Source organism: Mirounga angustirostris, unplaced genomic scaffold (assembly GCF_029215605.1).
Source record: "Mirounga angustirostris isolate CCGP_5_RB_7025 unplaced genomic scaffold, mMirAng1.0.hap1 SCAF_14, whole genome shotgun sequence".
Taxonomy (NCBI): Eukaryota; Metazoa; Chordata; class Mammalia; order Carnivora; family Phocidae; genus Mirounga; species Mirounga angustirostris.
This window is the reverse complement of record NW_026991722.1, coordinates 2,561,747-2,579,533: the sequence shown is the minus strand read 5'-3', so window position 1 is coordinate 2,579,533 and position 17,787 is coordinate 2,561,747. Positions and strand designations below refer to the sequence as shown.

At 40.2% G+C, this 17,787-nt stretch overlaps 1 protein-coding gene across 13 annotated transcripts in view; it reads left to right on the top strand.

The window, feature by feature from the left end:
- The window catches only part of ZNF236 (zinc finger protein 236), a 104,127-nt gene that overhangs the window by 37,620 nt on the left and 48,720 nt on the right, over positions 1-17,787 (top strand). For all 13 annotated transcript variants that reach the window (XR_010407520.1, XR_010407519.1, XR_010407518.1 and 10 more), the window contains 2 exons: positions 7,659-7,931; positions 9,151-9,354. Coding sequence is in view for 8 of the 13 variants with exons in the window: in XM_064578878.1 (XP_064434948.1) it covers positions 7,659-7,931; positions 9,151-9,354 (477 nt within the window). In the remaining 5 variants the exon portion in view is untranslated. The remainder of the gene's footprint in view (positions 1-7,658; positions 7,932-9,150; positions 9,355-17,787) is intronic.

Here is a 17,787-nt window from a genome sequence, read left to right as displayed (position 1 = left end):
TAAAAAGATCTGTGAATGGCACAGAAAAATTCCTTCTTTATAAATGATTAACTGAGCTCCCTGGCGGGCATAGGGAGAACAGCCGTGACAGAGGGACACCTTTGAGTCATTTTAAAGACCTTTAGTGTCAGGCTTCTGGAGTGCTTTCCAAAACTTCTGAATTATTACTGGAGCTACCTGGGAGGGTAGGTGTTCTTTCTGAAGACCCAACACTTTGGGCTCCCTTCCAGGGTCACTGCACCTGCAGGTGAAGCCTGCACTGCATGCGTCTATCCGGTCACAGGCGCGTTCTGAAGTTGTGGGAACCACGCAGGGGTGCTGTATGTAGGAACAAAATCAGTGGACCCCACTGGTCCGTCTTTGCCTCCCTGGAGCTGTACCAGCTTTGAGCGGGTGATAGAGTGCATCCTCTGTGCAGTAGGGTCTGGATATTGGACTGTTCCTTGGTAACGTCTTCTGCGCCTTGCTTGCTCTGACTTCAGCTTGTTCCACCAACTATTTGCGGGAAGGCGAAGGAACTCCTCTCTGAAGCAGCAGGTTGGCTGTTTGTCCACAGAGCAGCACGCCGGAATTGCATGAATCGGGGGCAGGGCCATATGTAGTGTCAACAAGGAGTCCTGCGCCTTACCTTTGCCCGCAGTCGGGTTGGTAAAGGGCACGAACTGCTGGAAGTCTTGTGCTTCAGTTTTGAAGTGAGTGCTCTGGGGTGGATGGGATGAACAGGCAAGGAATCATGGGATGGAGGAAAGTGGGAGCCCCCTTCTGAGAGTGTCCCTTTGTGAGGGACAGTGAGAGCTGGTAAGAGTGTCTGCGAGCAGGCCAGACAAACTTTGGAACCGACACACTGTTTCTCATTCTGTTGCAAAAAGCTTTGTGGGTTCCCACCCGCACACCGGTAGCTTGCCTTCTTTCTGCTGGACATGCTTGCCTTTCTTCATCTTGCGCCAATTCAGGTTTTCTGAGAAGATTTTAAGCTTCTCCACGAGCGGCAGTTAGGGGATCCCTCACCGAATGCTTGCTTTCTTTCTGCTGGGTGTTTACTGTTAAGAACCAGCATTCCAGCTATCTCCTAAGTACGTAACTGATCATGGCTGCTTTCTGAGGACTGGTCACCATTATCAGGTGGTGAAAGCTCTGATGGATCTCATATTCTATTTAGAATGTTCTCAGTGAAAAGGCTCCTAGACAAATCTAGAAAGCAGGGAAGCGGTTCTGCTCCTTGCTTTTGCACCAGAAGGCCCCAGATGCCCGTGACCCAGGGCAGCCATCGGGACATGAAGGACATGTTGGTTCAACAGCGAGAACTTCTCCTATCGAGCAACAGTTTCGGAGAACTTGGATCTCCGCCGAGAAGAACGAACGCGGGCGTTACTCGAGTTCCTGTCCTATCTCAGAGCAGTGGCTTTTGAAATGCCGTCTGAGAAGGGAGTGCCGTGAGATGCTGGAAGAGCTTCTGGAAACCTGTAGAGAGCCGTATCGCCACCTGCACTTGCCTAAAGCGTGTACCCCCCCCCCCCCCGCCCCGCCCCTGCGCTCAGCGTCCGACTGAGGCTCAGCCGCAGAAGCCAGCGTAACACTGGGGAGACTGGAGCGTGCCCAGCGGTGACGTCAGCTGTCTTGTAGTCTCTACAAATGTGGCTTCAGCTTCACCCTCGTTTCCAAACTCAGTTCATCAGAAGTCAGTTTTTCGTAGCAGCTGGCACGATGGCCTCTGTTAGCTTTTGCTGCTCCCAGAGCACTGTAGGCAGTTTCAAAATGCGAAGTGGTCCTGAAAACCCATGATGTTTGGGGAGATGCCCTCACCGTCATGAGTTGGGAGCCTCGACCTGACACCGGCGCCCCTTGTGGCGGTGCCTGCAGTCGTCCCTCCCCGTTCTTCGTTTCGTCCAGCCAGCTACCAGCGCTACCCCACTCCATTTCCGGCTTAGAGGATCTGGCCAGGAAGTCAACAGCATGCTCCCGACCAGTGCTGATAAACGCAGGCGACTGTGGGACTTGACACCACAGTTCCACTAGGCTCATTTGTCAACAGAGTGTCTCGCTTTGTGTATGATTTCAAGTGAGTGGTCGCACGGCTCCTTCCTGTACAGGATCTGGTGGCCTGTGGCCCGTAAACCCCCTCACTGGCCGTGCAAGGGCCACCCACTTGAAGGCGCGGACGTGTGACTGCCGAGTGCGCACACGGATGGGTTTGTAAGATGCGGCCGCTCGACTCCTCCACTTTGGAGTGCACGGTTCCCGCAGCGAGCTCTCGTTCCAGTATTCCTGCAGCCTCCTCTGCTCTGTGCATCACACCGTGACCCACCAGCTGAGTCCGTGGCCTTGAGGATTCAGAGGCGCAGACCTCCTCCTCAGGGTTTCTGTCCACTGCTGACAGAATGCCAACAACAGCCACCACACCCGGACTTGGGCCATGTAGTGAAATATTCTGTGACAAGGAGTAAGGGAAGACTTGGGCTGCTTTACTTCATTCGAAGGTCTCTCTCTTTGGAGATCCAGCGTCTGAACCTGAATCCCAGGATATGAGCGTCTCCTTCATTAGTTGCTGTTGAACAGGAGTTAGGTCTGAGTATTTATATTTAACTTGATGTTTTGCTGCGTGAAAGCAGGACAACGTTCTATGACTGTCGCTGTCTGTCCCCTGGGCTGGAGCTTCTGCACGCACCTGTGGCGTCCGGGGAAATCTTTAGTTGCTGGGAATCAGCCAGGACACTGTGTCTGGTGTCTGAGCCAGCACTTGGATGTGGCCCCAGAGCCTTTCTGTCCGTCCCTACTGCTGAACTTAGAGTTCTCTGAGCACAGTGGGTGCCCTCTGGTCCCACCGAACAGTCCACAGGTGTCTTCCTGTCACTCAGTCCTGCCTCCCACCTGCAGGGCTGGGTCCCTGTCCCTTTGTCACCCTCATTCTCCACCACGGCCACAGCTGACGCTGAAGACGGAGCTGGCTGTCTCCCCAGTAGCTGCTCTTGTGTGGAGTCTGACTGAAGAATGAGGAGGACATGTCTCGGATACATTTGTTTTCCTCCTGCCGCAAATCTCTCATGGGGCGAAGGTTTTCCAGCATCTTACCCTGTCCGCCTCAAGCTCTAACTCTTGCTCGTCCCCACCTGACATCTCACACTCTGGCCACTGCGAACTTTACATTTCCGGAACTTCATACCTGGCTCTTGCTTCTTCTTTGCCTGGTAAAAGTACCTCAGTCCAGTCCCTGCTGTCTTTCCAATGCAGACTTCTGTTTTTTGGTTAAGATTTTATTTATTTATTTAGTAATTTCTTCACCTAATGTGGGGCTCAAACTCACATCCCTGAGATCAAGAGTCGCATGCTCTTCCAACTGAGCCATCCAGGCGCCCCTCGAATGCAGGCGTTCTTGAGTGTTCTTACCCTATGGGATGAACCCACACGGTGTCGGCCCACGTACACGAATGTGGGTCCCTGTCTCAGCACGTGTGTGGCTCTGTCTGCATACCTGAGTCCCTTCAAGGCAGGAGTATGCCTGTATTGGTACCTGGGGCACCGTAAATGCTCTCCTTGAAGTAGAGCTGGAGGACAGATGTTTCTGAGAAAATTATACTCAGAGTCTAGAATTACAGACTTCAGTATGTGCCTTGACTTTTCCATTAACTGGCACCTGACCTTGGGCAAGTTAGCTAACCTTTAAAATGTCAGCTTTAGGGGAGCCTGGCTGGCTCAGACAGTGGAACCTGCGACTCTTGATCTTGGGATCAAGCTATGAGCTCGAGACCCATGTTGGGTGTAGAGATGACTTAAAAATAAAATATTTTAACAAAGTAAAATGTCAGCTTTGTCATCTTTGAAGTGGGGCAGTGACAGAATAAATGGGAGAGAATTGAATGAGAAAATCCATGCAAGCCGTGTAGAATAGTGCCTGATACATGGTAACCGACTGCTTGAAGGAATACATATATTTTAAAATTATTTTTTAAAATAGGTGAAACTGGCTCATGTCACATAATTCAAAAGATCTAAAACCGTGTATGGTGAACAATCCCCTGTTCATCCTTGTCCTCCACGTACCCCTCCCCAGGGCCTGGGCAGCTACTGGGCTCTCTGTGTTTTTTAAATGAGCAAGGGCATGTTATTATATATTATGTATCTATTGGTTTTTAGCAGGATGGGGGGCATACTGTATATGTATATATTTTTTGCAGTTTACTTTTTTGCTACCTGGTATCTTTTATGAAATGTCTAGGGATTGTTCACTTATATGGATAAGTAGTTATTTAGGTTATTTGCAGTCTTTTGCTAATACAAACAATAATAAATTTATATAAAATCCCTTTGACTCTAAATACTTTAGTGTGTATTTCCTAAGGCCAAGCTATACCATCTTAGACGATCATAGGACAGTTACCAACATCAGGGTGTTAAAATTGATCCAGTCCACAGATCTTATTCAGATTTCATTATTTGTATCACTAATGTGCTTGATAAAAAGGAAAAAAAAAATCATGCGTACTTAAAAAATTGTGGTAAATATTGCTGATTTTCCTCCCGTGCAGGTGTGTCCATTTATGTTCCCAACAACACTGTGTGGAGTGCCTGTTTGCTCATAGCCTTTTGAACAGGTTGTTATCCAAATCTAGGGATCCCTTGTACTCATCGATAGGTTAAAAATGGTTTCTTATTGTAGTTTTAATTTCATTTCTCTTAAAAGAAGTCAAAGGTTGAGCAGCTTTTCATGTTAAAGAGCCACCTGCATTATTCTTTTTGGCTGACTGTTGACTTTTATTTGCTGTAATATATTAAAGATGACAGTATTTTGAGAGCGTATATTCTCTTCTAATTTGTCTTTTTGAGTTAAAAGGGAGAAATGTTTTGTATTTCCATAGCCAAATTTGTCAATGCGCCACGATTTTGGACTTGTATAATACTTAGACTTTGATACTGACGTTATGGGAAGTAACCTCTTTTATCTAGCACTTTCCTACTTTCGTATTTTAAACTAAATCTTTGACTCAGTTTTATTTTTTGTTTGCAGACAGACACCCCTCTGTCCAAACACCATGCCACCATACCATTCTTTATACCCACAGCTCTATATGGGTCTTGTCTGGACTGTGTTCTGGGCATGAATCTTTTTATTCATGTGTTCTGGTAGCTCTGTGGTATGCCTTCGTAACTAGCAGGCCTAGTCCTCCCCAGTTACACTGTTTTCAAAGGGTTTTTTTGACGATTGTCACATACTTAGTTTTTCATGTGTACTTTAGAATTGTCTGCTAAAGTTCCAGAGCCCTAGTTTTTAAACAAATCCTATTGGTATTTGTAAATAAGTGATTTAACCAGTGAAAATTGATGTCTTTATAACTTTTAGTCTTTGTACCAAGAATAGGGTGTGTATTTCCATTTATTCAGATCTTTTCTTTATATTTTTTTTCATATTTTAATAGTAGTTCAAAACTTTCTTCTGGATTTTGTTAGATATGAATGATGCTGATTTCCGGGTATTAAAATGTGGGCCTATTTCTTAGTTTTAGGTTTTTAAAGGCATATAATCGGGCACCTGGGTGGCTCAGATGGTTAAGCATCTGCCTTCAGCTCAGGTCATGATCCCAGAGTCCTGGGATCGAGTCCCGCATCAGGCTCCCTGCTCCTTGGGAGCCTGCTTCTCCCTCCGCCTCTCTCTCTCTCTCTCTCTGTCTGTCATGAATAAATAAATAAAATCTTTAGAAAAAAAAATAAAGGCATATAATCATATCATTTGTAAATAATGATTTTACCTTTTCCTTATAGTTTATACTGTATATTTCTGTATCTTATCCAATTTCATTGGCTTGTATCATTAGAATACAATAAATTCAATGCAGCAATAGTGGACTTTTTCCTGATTGTAATGGGACTGATTTTATTACTTTCCTATTAAGTCAGATGTTGTATGAGATATGTTTATTCAGCTCCTCCTGTTCTTAGACAGTTTTTTAAAAGTTAAGACTAGATGTTAAATTTTAGTAATTGCCTTTTCATCTTGAAGATGATTCTCATATATGTTCTTCTTTTTAAATATATTAATATGTTGGAAGAAAAAGGCAGTTGCCTAGCACCAGGGAAATTTGCCGTGTAGGAATGCAGATGTGGGTTTCCAAATCTTTCAATTTGTCAAAGGGTCGAATATCTGGATGTATTTTTTTTTCTAATAGTGCGTGGGCCAAACAAAACATACGGGGGCCACATTTGGAGACATCTGCAGGGCTGCTAGTCTAATTTCTGTTCCAGTCCATTCCCAAAAATAATTAGAGCCTGGTGACAGTTTTATGTTATGTCATCGTGGGTAATTAAAGATAAAGTTTTCATTTTTGCCCAGAAAAAACCTGATGGGGTGGGGATTTCCCAAGTTTAGCTAATAGGTACTATAGTTCCCCCACCTTTTTATACCTTGCTTTTCTGATTTGTCATAAGACCATTAGATAATTATTACACTTTTATGACTTAATTTTTATCTGTTGGTATTAAACGGTCTTAAATTTCAGACTTCTGTAATATGAACAATATCACCATAAAATAAATGTCTCTCTCTCCTTTTTAAAGCCACTTCCCTTATTTCCTACTTTTTTCCCTGTGGTTTGTCCTGGTTTCCATTGTGTGACTGTTTTCAAAAAATGCTCTTTTTTATTCTTTTACCTAACCTCATTTCCTATGTTAATTAGTCTTGAAAAGAGCATTGTATTCAGGAAAGTATTTTCTTTCCTTATAGATTCACTTAACATAAGGAAAATTCCTTGCATTTACTAATAATAGAGAAGCAAATAAAAGATTTTCCCCCAATAAAGCTATGTCTGTACAGACACAGTTAAATAAACAGTTAATATTTTTTGATGAATTTCATTAACTTGGCCAAAATCTGTGTAATTTCAACTGGGTTCTTTACCTCATTGTAGATGTCTATTTAACTACAGATGAGTAAATCTAATAAAAAATTATGAAAGATAAAAGGTGATCCTGCTGAATTTTGTTTTTAAAATTTTTGTAATTTAGAAATCATTTATTATATTTCCATAAATTCGGCTTGTGATTTTTCTTCTGATAGGAATAGTTTTAAACCTGATTGAAAGTTGAATAATAATATTTAAAGTTACAAAAGAGTCTTTTATATTTGATCATGAACTAGTATATGTCATATGTACTATTTCTTTGTCGTAACTATTTGAGTGCCTTTTTACAGCATGAAAATTCACCATCTAATTATTTGCACGTGTATTACATTTTATTCATGACATCAGATAGATTCAAACAATGCTTATTCCAACTTCTTTCCTTCTCTTAGTATTCTTTGAGTTAATTTTGGAGTCATTTGCTCACATTGCTTTTATTCACATTTACAGTGGACTGAGTTTGCGCCTCCCAACTGTTGCTTTATATTACCTGTCCACTTAGCGCTCTTACCTCTCACAGACTATGATCTGTGTTCTCATGGGACTGTCCAGATTTTCTGCAAGATTAAATCACAGTCTTCAATAATTTCAGTGATCATGGAAATGTCAACTTTTTTCATAATTGATCATCTATCTTCTGCTGTGGCAAAACGTATATAGCTTTTTATAGGTATGGTATATAGTTTTAATCTAGCCCTAGAAAGACATTCAAGTGCCTTCCTATTTGGTATCATAGCTGGGCTGTTGGTGTTTTTCATTTGGCTGCAGGTTCAATCCGCGAGGAGAATGGCGTCCGGTGGCATGTGTGTCCCTACTGCACGAAGGAGTTCCGGAAGCCTAGCGACCTGGTGCGCCACATCCGCATTCACACCCACGAGAAGCCCTTCAAGTGTCCGCAGTGTTTCCGGGCCTTCGCTGTGAAGAGCACCCTGACCGCTCACATCAAAACACACTCGGGCATTAAGGCCTTCAAGTGCCAGTACTGCATGAAGAGCTTCTCCACCTCGGGGAGCCTCAAAGTACACATCCGCTTGCACACAGGTGCCACGGGGGTCCTCTGGGGACACGGGGTCGCATGGTCTGCGGACAGTAGCGGAACACTTCGAGGGCTCATGTTTCGTTCTCTTCTTAAGTACTTGTGATTACCGTCTAGAGGCGAGGCTCCGGGTGTGTGTATGCTGGTAGAGAGAGAGCCAATGGGACTTTGATTCTCAGGGAGCTGATGGCTTAATGAGGGAGGCGGTAAGCAGTCCCGCTTAGGGAAGAGCCGAGAGACGGCGCTCGAGGGCAGCCACGCTTGGCGGGAGAGGAGGCGGGCCTTTCTGTGCAAGAGACGCCTCAGGTGGGGCATTTGTGCTGAGGCTTGGGCAGCGAGGGAAAACCGAACACCTACTCTACCTTTCGGATATTTTGTAATCAGTATCAAGGCATGGAGATGTTCGTATTGAGGCAGTAATTTCATAATAGTTTTATTGAGAGATAATTCACAGATCATAAAATTTACTCTTCAAGTGAATTCAGAATTCACTTTATGCAGAAATTGTGCAACCCACCCAACTGTCTATTTTCAACATTTTTATCGCCCCTCCCTCCTGGAAGAAACCCCGTACCCATTTAGCAGTAACTTCCCCTACGAACCTGGGGTTCCTGGGCCGAGCTGACCATGTGGATGAGGGTTTGAAAACACGAAAATGAGTCAGATTTGTTATATGCCCTTCTTAGGACTCTCCAGTTTCATCTACCAATGCAGCTGTAAGTGAAGGAAATTGTTCAGAGGAAATTATCACTGTCCTTAGCAGCAGCAGCATTACTTACAACTAATAACAGCTACTGTTCACTGCTTGTTCGCTAAATGCTCAGAGCTGCTAAGGGCTATTTCGACCTGAGTGCGTTCGCTCCCGGCAACCAGCCTGGAGGCAGGCGCTGTTATTCCAGTTTGCAGACGATGCTTTGAGAGAGAGAGCAGTCTCACACACTCTAGTATTCTTAAGGACTGAATGTTTAAATATTTTAAGGTTTAAATATTTTACACTGCAAAGTTAACAAATGTTCTTTTTTACTTAAAATGCTCTTATTGCATCTAAATATGCACTGTATGCCAACACGGGAAAAGAAGTCGAATTTATAATATCCCTGAAATTATAAGCATGAAATGATGAATATTCAAATCAGTATTAAAGTACTGGAATTTTATGTTGGCATTAGTTGTTGAGATGTATTTTCTTGAAATAATTCTACAGTGTCTTTTTATTTTTATTAGGGGTCAGACCTTTTGCTTGTCCTCACTGTGACAAAAAGTTTCGAACCTCAGGCCATAGGAAGACTCACATTGCTTCTCACTTTAAACACACGGAGTTAAGAAAGATGAGGCACCAGCGTAAACCTGCAAAGGTTCGAGTCGGCAAGGCCAACGTTCCAGTCCCCGATATTCCTTTGCAAGAGCCGATTCTCATAACTGACGTAGGTAAGATTCTCTTCCCCTTTGTACCATGCAAGGATTATATAAATATTACGGTCTACATAGTTTTAAGCATGGTGTTAATGAAGTTTTTGTTTGGCATTTTTGCTTTATGGCCTAGAATGTTCCACAATCAAAATGAAAATCCTAGTTCTGTCTAAACTACTGCTCAAATTGTGTTCTTGGTTAAGGAAAAAATGATGTATACAAGTGAAGGTATTAGTATGTAAGTTCTCATTGAAGAAAAATTTCTGCCTCAACAGAACTATCAAAGTGCTCTTTATGTGAAATACACAGTGCCTTTTGTTATTTTTATATTAAGATCTCTATGTAGTATGTAACAGATTATTGTATGGCTGCTTTAATCTTTGGACCAAAAAGAAAAATTGCCAGCTTTTAAGGTTTTTTTTTTTAGGCTCAGTGTTATAATCAAGGTAAAGTACGATTTTGTTAAAAGAAAATACTGCTTATGAGGATCTTCAGAAAAATGTTTTTGTGTTATAATCAAGGTAAAGTACGATTTTGTTAAAAGAAAATACTGCTTATGAGGATCTTCAGAAAAATGTTTTTGTAAGTGCCAAACAAAATTAAAGAAACTTCATTAAGTTCTGTGCTAAAACTTTTATTTTTGTGCAGTTCCTGTATTTCATTATGTCTTAGGCAAGATAATCCAGTCTATGAACAAAATTAACATTAAAGTATAACTGAATAAGTTAAGGTTAAGTGGTATAAAGGGAGATATTTTAGGTTAATATAAATTATAATCTGCCAATAAGATGATCAACAATCATGAATCTTTATTTAGGAGCATTGCATAAAATATATAAACCAAGAACAATTAGAAGAAAAGAGAAATATTCAAATTATAAAGTATAGTGAAAGATCCTCAATTCAATCAATTTAACTGAACAGTGAAACTAAAAGAGAATTTGAAGTACACATATAAAAAGGGTTATTTTATAGCTTTATAGAATCTTTTACTCTATAGTACATACTCTTAAATATACATGAGACAGAAAGTTGATCAAATCCTAGGATATAGAAGAACTTTAAATTTTCCCAAAGTAGACATTGTGCAGGACACAATCTTTGATTATAGTTCAGTGAAAGCATAATAGAATACAGCTAAATGTGTTAGCTATAGTTCAAATAGCTAACACATTTGAAAATTTAGATGAAATGGACCTTTTCTAGAATAATGTACTTATCATAATTGACTATAGAAGAAGTGGAAAACTCCAAAACAGACAGCAAGTAGAAGGTCATCCTCCCCAAAGTATCATTCTCTGATGATTTTATGTCTAAGATCTACTAGGCTTCCAAGGAACTATGATTCTTAGTGGTATTAGTTGCTCAAAGCCAAGAAACTGATCAACGCTCCCATGGGAGGTTAGAATACTTTGATGTACTTGTCCACTTTCTGGTAGCTCATGAAGCAAAGCAACAGATGGTTTTTCTTAATGTGTATTTAATCTTTACTATAATCTGTAGGTTCTCAATGGTTTGTGCTATACCTGAAATGCAGAAAAATCTCTGAGAGTCAGGACAAATTCAACATTTGTTTAGTGGCCCTAGAATTATCCTTCATGCTTGAGAGTTACCTTCAAATTACCAGTTTTTTCAGTTTGCCATTAATCAAATTAAACACCTGTGGGTTTCTTGACTTGAAGTTTGTAAGCCCTTAGTTGAGTTCAACTACAGTCCTACTGCTCCAGACATTTCCCGAGGTTAAAATGGGGTACACTTTACTTGCTGATTTCACAGATGCCTGTGAATCAAACCTTGGACCGAACTAGTGGAAGCGGAACTCTTCTTTGGTCCAGGCTGAATGAGACGCATGAGGGAAATGACTCGTAGGGTGGCTTCAGATTGTAAAATGTAAACTGTTGTAAATATTTTCATGCTTAACTTCATTATTATTTATAGTTGTGTCTGTCTCTTTCAGACTCTGAGCTCCTTGGGGTTCTGTAGAAGAGCGTGACTTTAATAACCTTTGGGGGACAGGGCTTTTAGCATAGATTAGTTAAAAATATTTGACTTCATTGGGAGATGAGCTGGTCTAGTTCAGCCTAGTTACTTAAAACACAATATGTCATTTAGACTAAGACTGTCACTTAGGAAAGTATTAGAATGCATTAAAACGACTGTACCAAGTCATTTAGTCTGCATATTAAGGAAGCACTGTTGGCGGTATAGTACCATATGGTCATAAAAACTTTTAGAGCTGTATAGGAGCTTAAAAATAGTCATTCCAAAACCTCTCTGTATTCCTCGTTTGTACAGATGTAAAAACTAGGCCCTAGAAAGAGTTACAGTGTTGCTTTTAGGTTATACAACTAGTTTGTACTCATGGTAGAACTAGAATCTGGATCTTCTGACTTCTAGACCAGAGTTGTGTTCAGTAAAATTCACTTTCTCTGCATACCCATTGCCATTGCATGCCCAGGCACAGAAGTGTGGAAGAGCACAATATGAATTTCAAGTAGTCATTGTATCTTGGTATCAAGCACCAGTAATTTTTACTGAACTTGAATATTGTGAAATTTATTGCATGTTAGGGACTGTATTTCACTAGACAAACTGTCTTATACTCTAAATGTTTTTTCTTCTAATTCAAGAGCTAAATTTTAAATACAGTTATGTGCAGACTGGGGAGGTATTGGGGTCAAAGTGATCATAATATTCAGAGGGAGTTCATTATTCCCATCATAAAAAGCTGAGAGAGTTCATTACCACCAGATCTTCTTACAAGAAATGCTAAAGGGATTTCTTTGAGTGGAAGTAAAAGAACAATAATTAACATCATAAAACATTAAAAAGTAGCATAAATCTCATTGGTAATGGTAAATATGCAATCATAGTTAGATTCTGCAATATGGTAATAGTGGTGCACTTTACTTACAACTCTTGTTTAAAACTTTAAAAAAAGAGAAGTTAGGAAAAATAACCATAACTACAATAATCTGTTGTTACATAGTATAAAAAAAAACATATAAATTGTAACAGCAATAACCTAAAATGTGAGAGGGAGGAGAAGTGTAAAATTTATGAATTCTATTGAAGTTATTATCTGTTTAAAATAGGGTGTTACAAGTTTAAGGTAGTCTATGTAAGCCTCATGGTGACCATAAGGGAAAATCCTATAGTAATTGCACAAAAGAGCATGATAAAGAAATTAAAACATACTGATACCAAAAGGCATCAAAGCGCAAAAAAGACAGCAGAATAAGAAACAAGGAACATTGGATCCAGAAAACAATTAACAAAATGGCATTAGGAAGTTCTTACTTATCAATAATTACTTTAAATGTAAATGGATTAAATCCTCAAATTAAAGGACATAGAATTTCTGAGTGGATAGCAAAACAAGACCCAGTGATATGCTGCCTACAAGAGGCTCATGTTAGCTTTGAAAAGATACACATAGTCTGAGAGTGAAGGGATAGAAAAAGACATTTCAAGCAGATAGTAACCAGAAAAGGCAGAGGTAGTTATACTTGCATCAGATAAAATAGACTTACTTCCTCCTTCCTTCCTTCCTTCCTTCCTTCCTTCCTTCCTTCCTTCCTTCCTTCCTTCCTTCCTTCTTTCCTTCCTCCCTCCCTCCCTCCCTTCCTTTCTATTTTTAATTTTTTTTAGACAAAATAGACTTTAAAGTAGAAATGATGAAAAAAAAGACAAAGGAGGTTGTTATATAATGATAAAGGGGTCAATACATCAAGAAGATATAACAATTGTAAATATTTGTGCACCCAACATGGGAGTACCTAAATATATAAAGCAGAAACTAACAGCTAAAAGGAGAAGTAAACAGTAAAACAGTAATCATTGAGGACTCTAATACTCCACTCTCAACAATGAACAGATCATTCAGATGGAGAATCAATAAGGAAACAGCAGATTTGAATAACACTTATAAACCAAATGGACCTAACAGCCATATACAGAACATTCTGTCTAACAGCAGCAGAATACATATTATTCTCAAGCACACATTAGACATTTTCTAGATTAGATCATATGTTAGGCCACAAAAAAAGTTTTAGCAAATTCGTAATAGTCAAAAATCTCCCAACATAGAAAAGCCCAGGACCAGATGCATTCACTAGTGAATTTTACCAAACATTAAAGAAGAATTAACATCAACCTTTCTCAAACTCTTCCAAAAAATTCAAGGAGGAAGGAACATTCCCAAACTCATTTTATAAGACCAGCATTATCATCATACCAAAACCAGAAAAGGACACTACTAGAAAAGAAAACTACAGACCAATATCCCTGATGAACATAAATGCAGAAATTCTTTATAAAATACTGCTAAACCAAATTCAGCAGCACATTAAAAGAATCATTCACCATGATTAGGTGGGATTTATCACAGGGATGGTAAGGATGGTTCAACATATGCAAATCAATCAATGTGGTATGTTACATTAACAGAATGAAAGAAAAAATTCATGTGATCCTAATAGATGCAGAGAAAGCATCTGACAAAATTCGACATGCATTCATGATAAAAAATGTGAACAAATTAGGCAAAGAAGAAACATATCGCAACATAATAAATGCCGCATATGGTAGGACTACCGCTAACAATATACTCGATGGTGGAAGGGTAAAGTCTTTTCCTCTAAGATCAAAACAAGACAAGGGTACCCATTCTCACCACTCCTGTTCAACATGGTGCTGGAAGTCCTAACTAGAGCATTAGCATCAAAAACAGTAAAATACTTAGGAATAAATTTAACCAAGGAGGTAAAAAATCTGTACCTGAAAACTAAAAGACACTGATGAAAGAAGTTGAAGAAGGGCGCCTGGGTGGCTCAGTTGGTTAAGCGACTGCCTTCGGCTCAGGTCATGATCCTGGAGTCCCGGGATCGAGTCCCTCATTGGGCTCCCTGCTCGGCGGGGAGTCTGCTTCTCCCTCTGACCCTCCCCCCTCTCATGCTCTCTCTATCTCATTCTCTCTCTCAAATAAATAAATAAAATCTTTAAAGAAAAAAAAAAAAGAAGTTGAAGAAGACACAAATCAATGGAAAAGTATCCCATGTTCATGGACTAGAAGAATTAACGATGTTAAAATGTCAATACTGTCAAAGCCACGTATGGATTCAGTGCAAACCTATCAATGGAACTCATACAACTCAATGGAACTCATACAACTCAAAAAGAAAAAAAAAACCAAACCAATAAATAAATTAAAAAAAAATTAAAGAGTGGGTAAACTACCTGAATAGACTTTTCTCCAAAGAAGACCGTCAATAGGCCGACAGGTACATGAGAAGATGCTCAACATCTCTGGCCAGTAGGGAATGCAAATTAGAACCAGAGTGAGATGTCATCTCCTAGCCATTGGAATGGCCATTATCAAAAAGACAAGAGATGACGGATGTTGACGTGCACTGTTGGTGGGGTTGTTAATAGGCATAACTGCAATGGAAAACAATATATAGAGGATCCTCAAAAAATTAAAAATAGAACTACCATGTGATCCAGCAATTCCACTTGTGGGAATATATCCAAAGGAAATGAAAACGCTAACTCAGAAAGATAACCACACCCCTATGTTCACAGCAGAATTATTTACAGTAGCCAAGAGATGAAAACAACCTGTCTATCGGTGAATGAACGGGTAAAGAAATTTTGGAATATTATTCATCCGTAAAAAATGAGGCAGTCCTACCATTTGCAGCAACATGGATGGACCTGGAAGGCATTTTGCTAAGTGCAACAAGTCAGGCAGGAAGACGATCATACTGTATGATCTCACTTCTATGTGCAATCTAGAAAGAAGAAAAACAGAAAGAAACTCATAGAACAATAGGTCAGATCTGTGGTTGCCATAGGGGAGGCAGAGGGGGAATTGGAGGGAGGGGGTCAAGAGGTACAAACTTCCAGTTGTAAGATAAATGAGTGCTAGGGATGGGATGTGCGCCATGGTGACTCAGCTGTGTGATGCACAGGAAAAGTTCTGAAGAGAGTAAATCCTGAGACGTTCCCATCACAAGGAGAATGTTTTCTATTTTTCTTCTTTCTTTTCCTTTAATTGTATCTTTACGAGAAGATGGGTGTTAGCTGAGTCTACTGTGGTAACCATGTCTGTAGACATAAATCAGACCATCCTGCTGTACGCCTTAAACTTCCACAGTGATGTGCGCCAATTATTTCTCAGTAAAACTGGGGGAAACGAGACATAAGGAAGAGATTCCGATCTGTAGTTGCTTCTCGATTTTCAAATCACAGATTGACATATATATATATATATATATATATATATATATATCATTAGAAATATATATATATCTTTAGAAATTACTGTTATTCCCTATATATCACTATCTCTGCGTGTGTGTGTGTGTGTGTGTATGTGTGTATCACTGTTTTTTCATTTTGTGTAGCATAGATATTTGAAATACTTTAATCTGAAAGTGAGCCAGGCTTTGGTTATCTATTATTTTAAACCTCAGGGCTGTAATGATTGATCTTCCAAGTTTATATTCATGTTTTAATTATATTGATATTAGAGCATTTATCTTGCTTTTTTTAAAAAATATTTTATTTATTTATTTTTTTTTATTTGATGAGAGAGAGACACAGCAAGTGAAGGAACACAAGCAGGGGGAGTGGGAGAGGGAGAAAGCTTCCCGCCCAGCAGGGAGCCTGATGCGGGGCTTGACCCCAGGACCCCGGGATCATGACCTGAGCCGAAGGCAGACACTTAATGACTGAGCCACTCAGGCGCCCCTATCTTGCTTTTTTTTTTTTTTTTTTTAACACATTTGTCTAATCCTATATATTAAATTTATTTTATATGTTATGTTTGATACATAATGTGTGTTATGTTTGATACATAATGTGTGTTATGTTTGTCATCATTTTGTTTTTTTGTTGTATTTGCATTTTCTTACTATTTACAATATGAGAAAGCTCTTCTAAGACTTAAATATATTTTCCCCAAACACTAACAAGATAAAGCTTTCTCCTCTGTTATCATGGAAGGAATTTAGAAAGTTTTTTAAAAAATATTTTATGTATGTATGTATTTATTTATTTAGAGAGCAAGAGGGGAGGGGCAGAGTGGGAGAGAGAGAGAATCTCAAGCAGATTCCATGCTGAGTGTAGAGCCCGATGTGGGGCTTGATCTTAGGACCCTGAAATCATTGACCTGAGTCAAAACCAGGAGTTAGAATTAACCTACTGAGCCTCCCAGGTGCCCTGGAATTTTAGGAAGTTTTAAGGACATTTCCAGTTTGTTTTTGAGACACAAAATTCATCAAGTAGAATTTATTCATGCCTTTCTTTGAGATTAGTAGTTTCCTTAAAATAATATATGTATACATATATGGACTGATGATCTAGTAGAAATGACATATTATCACTAAGACCTTAGGACATTTATGTATGTTTAGTTCACCCTTCGTTTTTTTTCTTCAAAGATTGAGACCTTGTAATTAGCCTAACTGTGTAACAGAACTTTGTTAAATTACTAGAAGTGAAAAAGCATCTGAAAAATGAGGTCTGTTATTTTACTGCCTTAATAGCTCAAAGTAGGGGACCCCTGCCCCCCCCACCCACTTGTAAAGGGCTCTGAATCATTTAGGGATCTGTTTTTAAATACATATGCGTGGACACCATCCTAGAGCTTGTAATTCCTTGGCTAGGGGGAAATCACTAAGGTAAACAGTTGTGTAGACTAGATTGTTTACAATTGCAACATTGTGTCACTGTACAGTTAGAAGCACTAGAAATATTCATCAAAACTCTGACGTGAACTGGATACGTTGGTCCAGTGGAATTCCTTGCAGACATCAGAAGGATGATGAGGATGATGTCCCATGTACTGACTTGGAAAGACAGTCAATATATATTTATGAAGTATAACCAGAACAGTGTGTATGCTTGATCCCACTTGTGTTTGTATAATAACAAACTCTTTTGTTAGAATACACACAACTGGTAATTATGATTATCTCTGAGTGCAGGTTCTTTTGTTTTTCTTTTTATGAGCTTCCTAATTATTTGAGAAGGGGCCAGAGCACTTGTAGGCTGCCCGAGAGTTGGAAACGGGGGCCTGGCTCATGGAGCTACAGGCAGGATTGGGAAGGAAGTGATGGCAGGTTGGGAGGCCCGAGCCAGGCCCGGGCGCAAGGCCAGGGCTCCTCAACTCAGAGCAGAAGCTGTCACTAGAAGTGAGAGTACCAGCTTCGAGGGACTCACTGTTGACCGTAGACTCACGGTTACGGAAAAGAAGGGAGGAACGAGACATTCTGTGAAGTGGTTTGTGATGGAGAACGTAGGTTCCAGAAGCCACAAGAGAAAGCGTTGGGAGCTTGGGTAGGTGGCTGGAGGGGGGCCCTGTGTAGAGTCGGCATGTCACAGCGTGGGCCTCCGAAGGGCTGGGAGCTGGGAGGCCCGCTGCAGACGGCCCGTGTGAAGGCC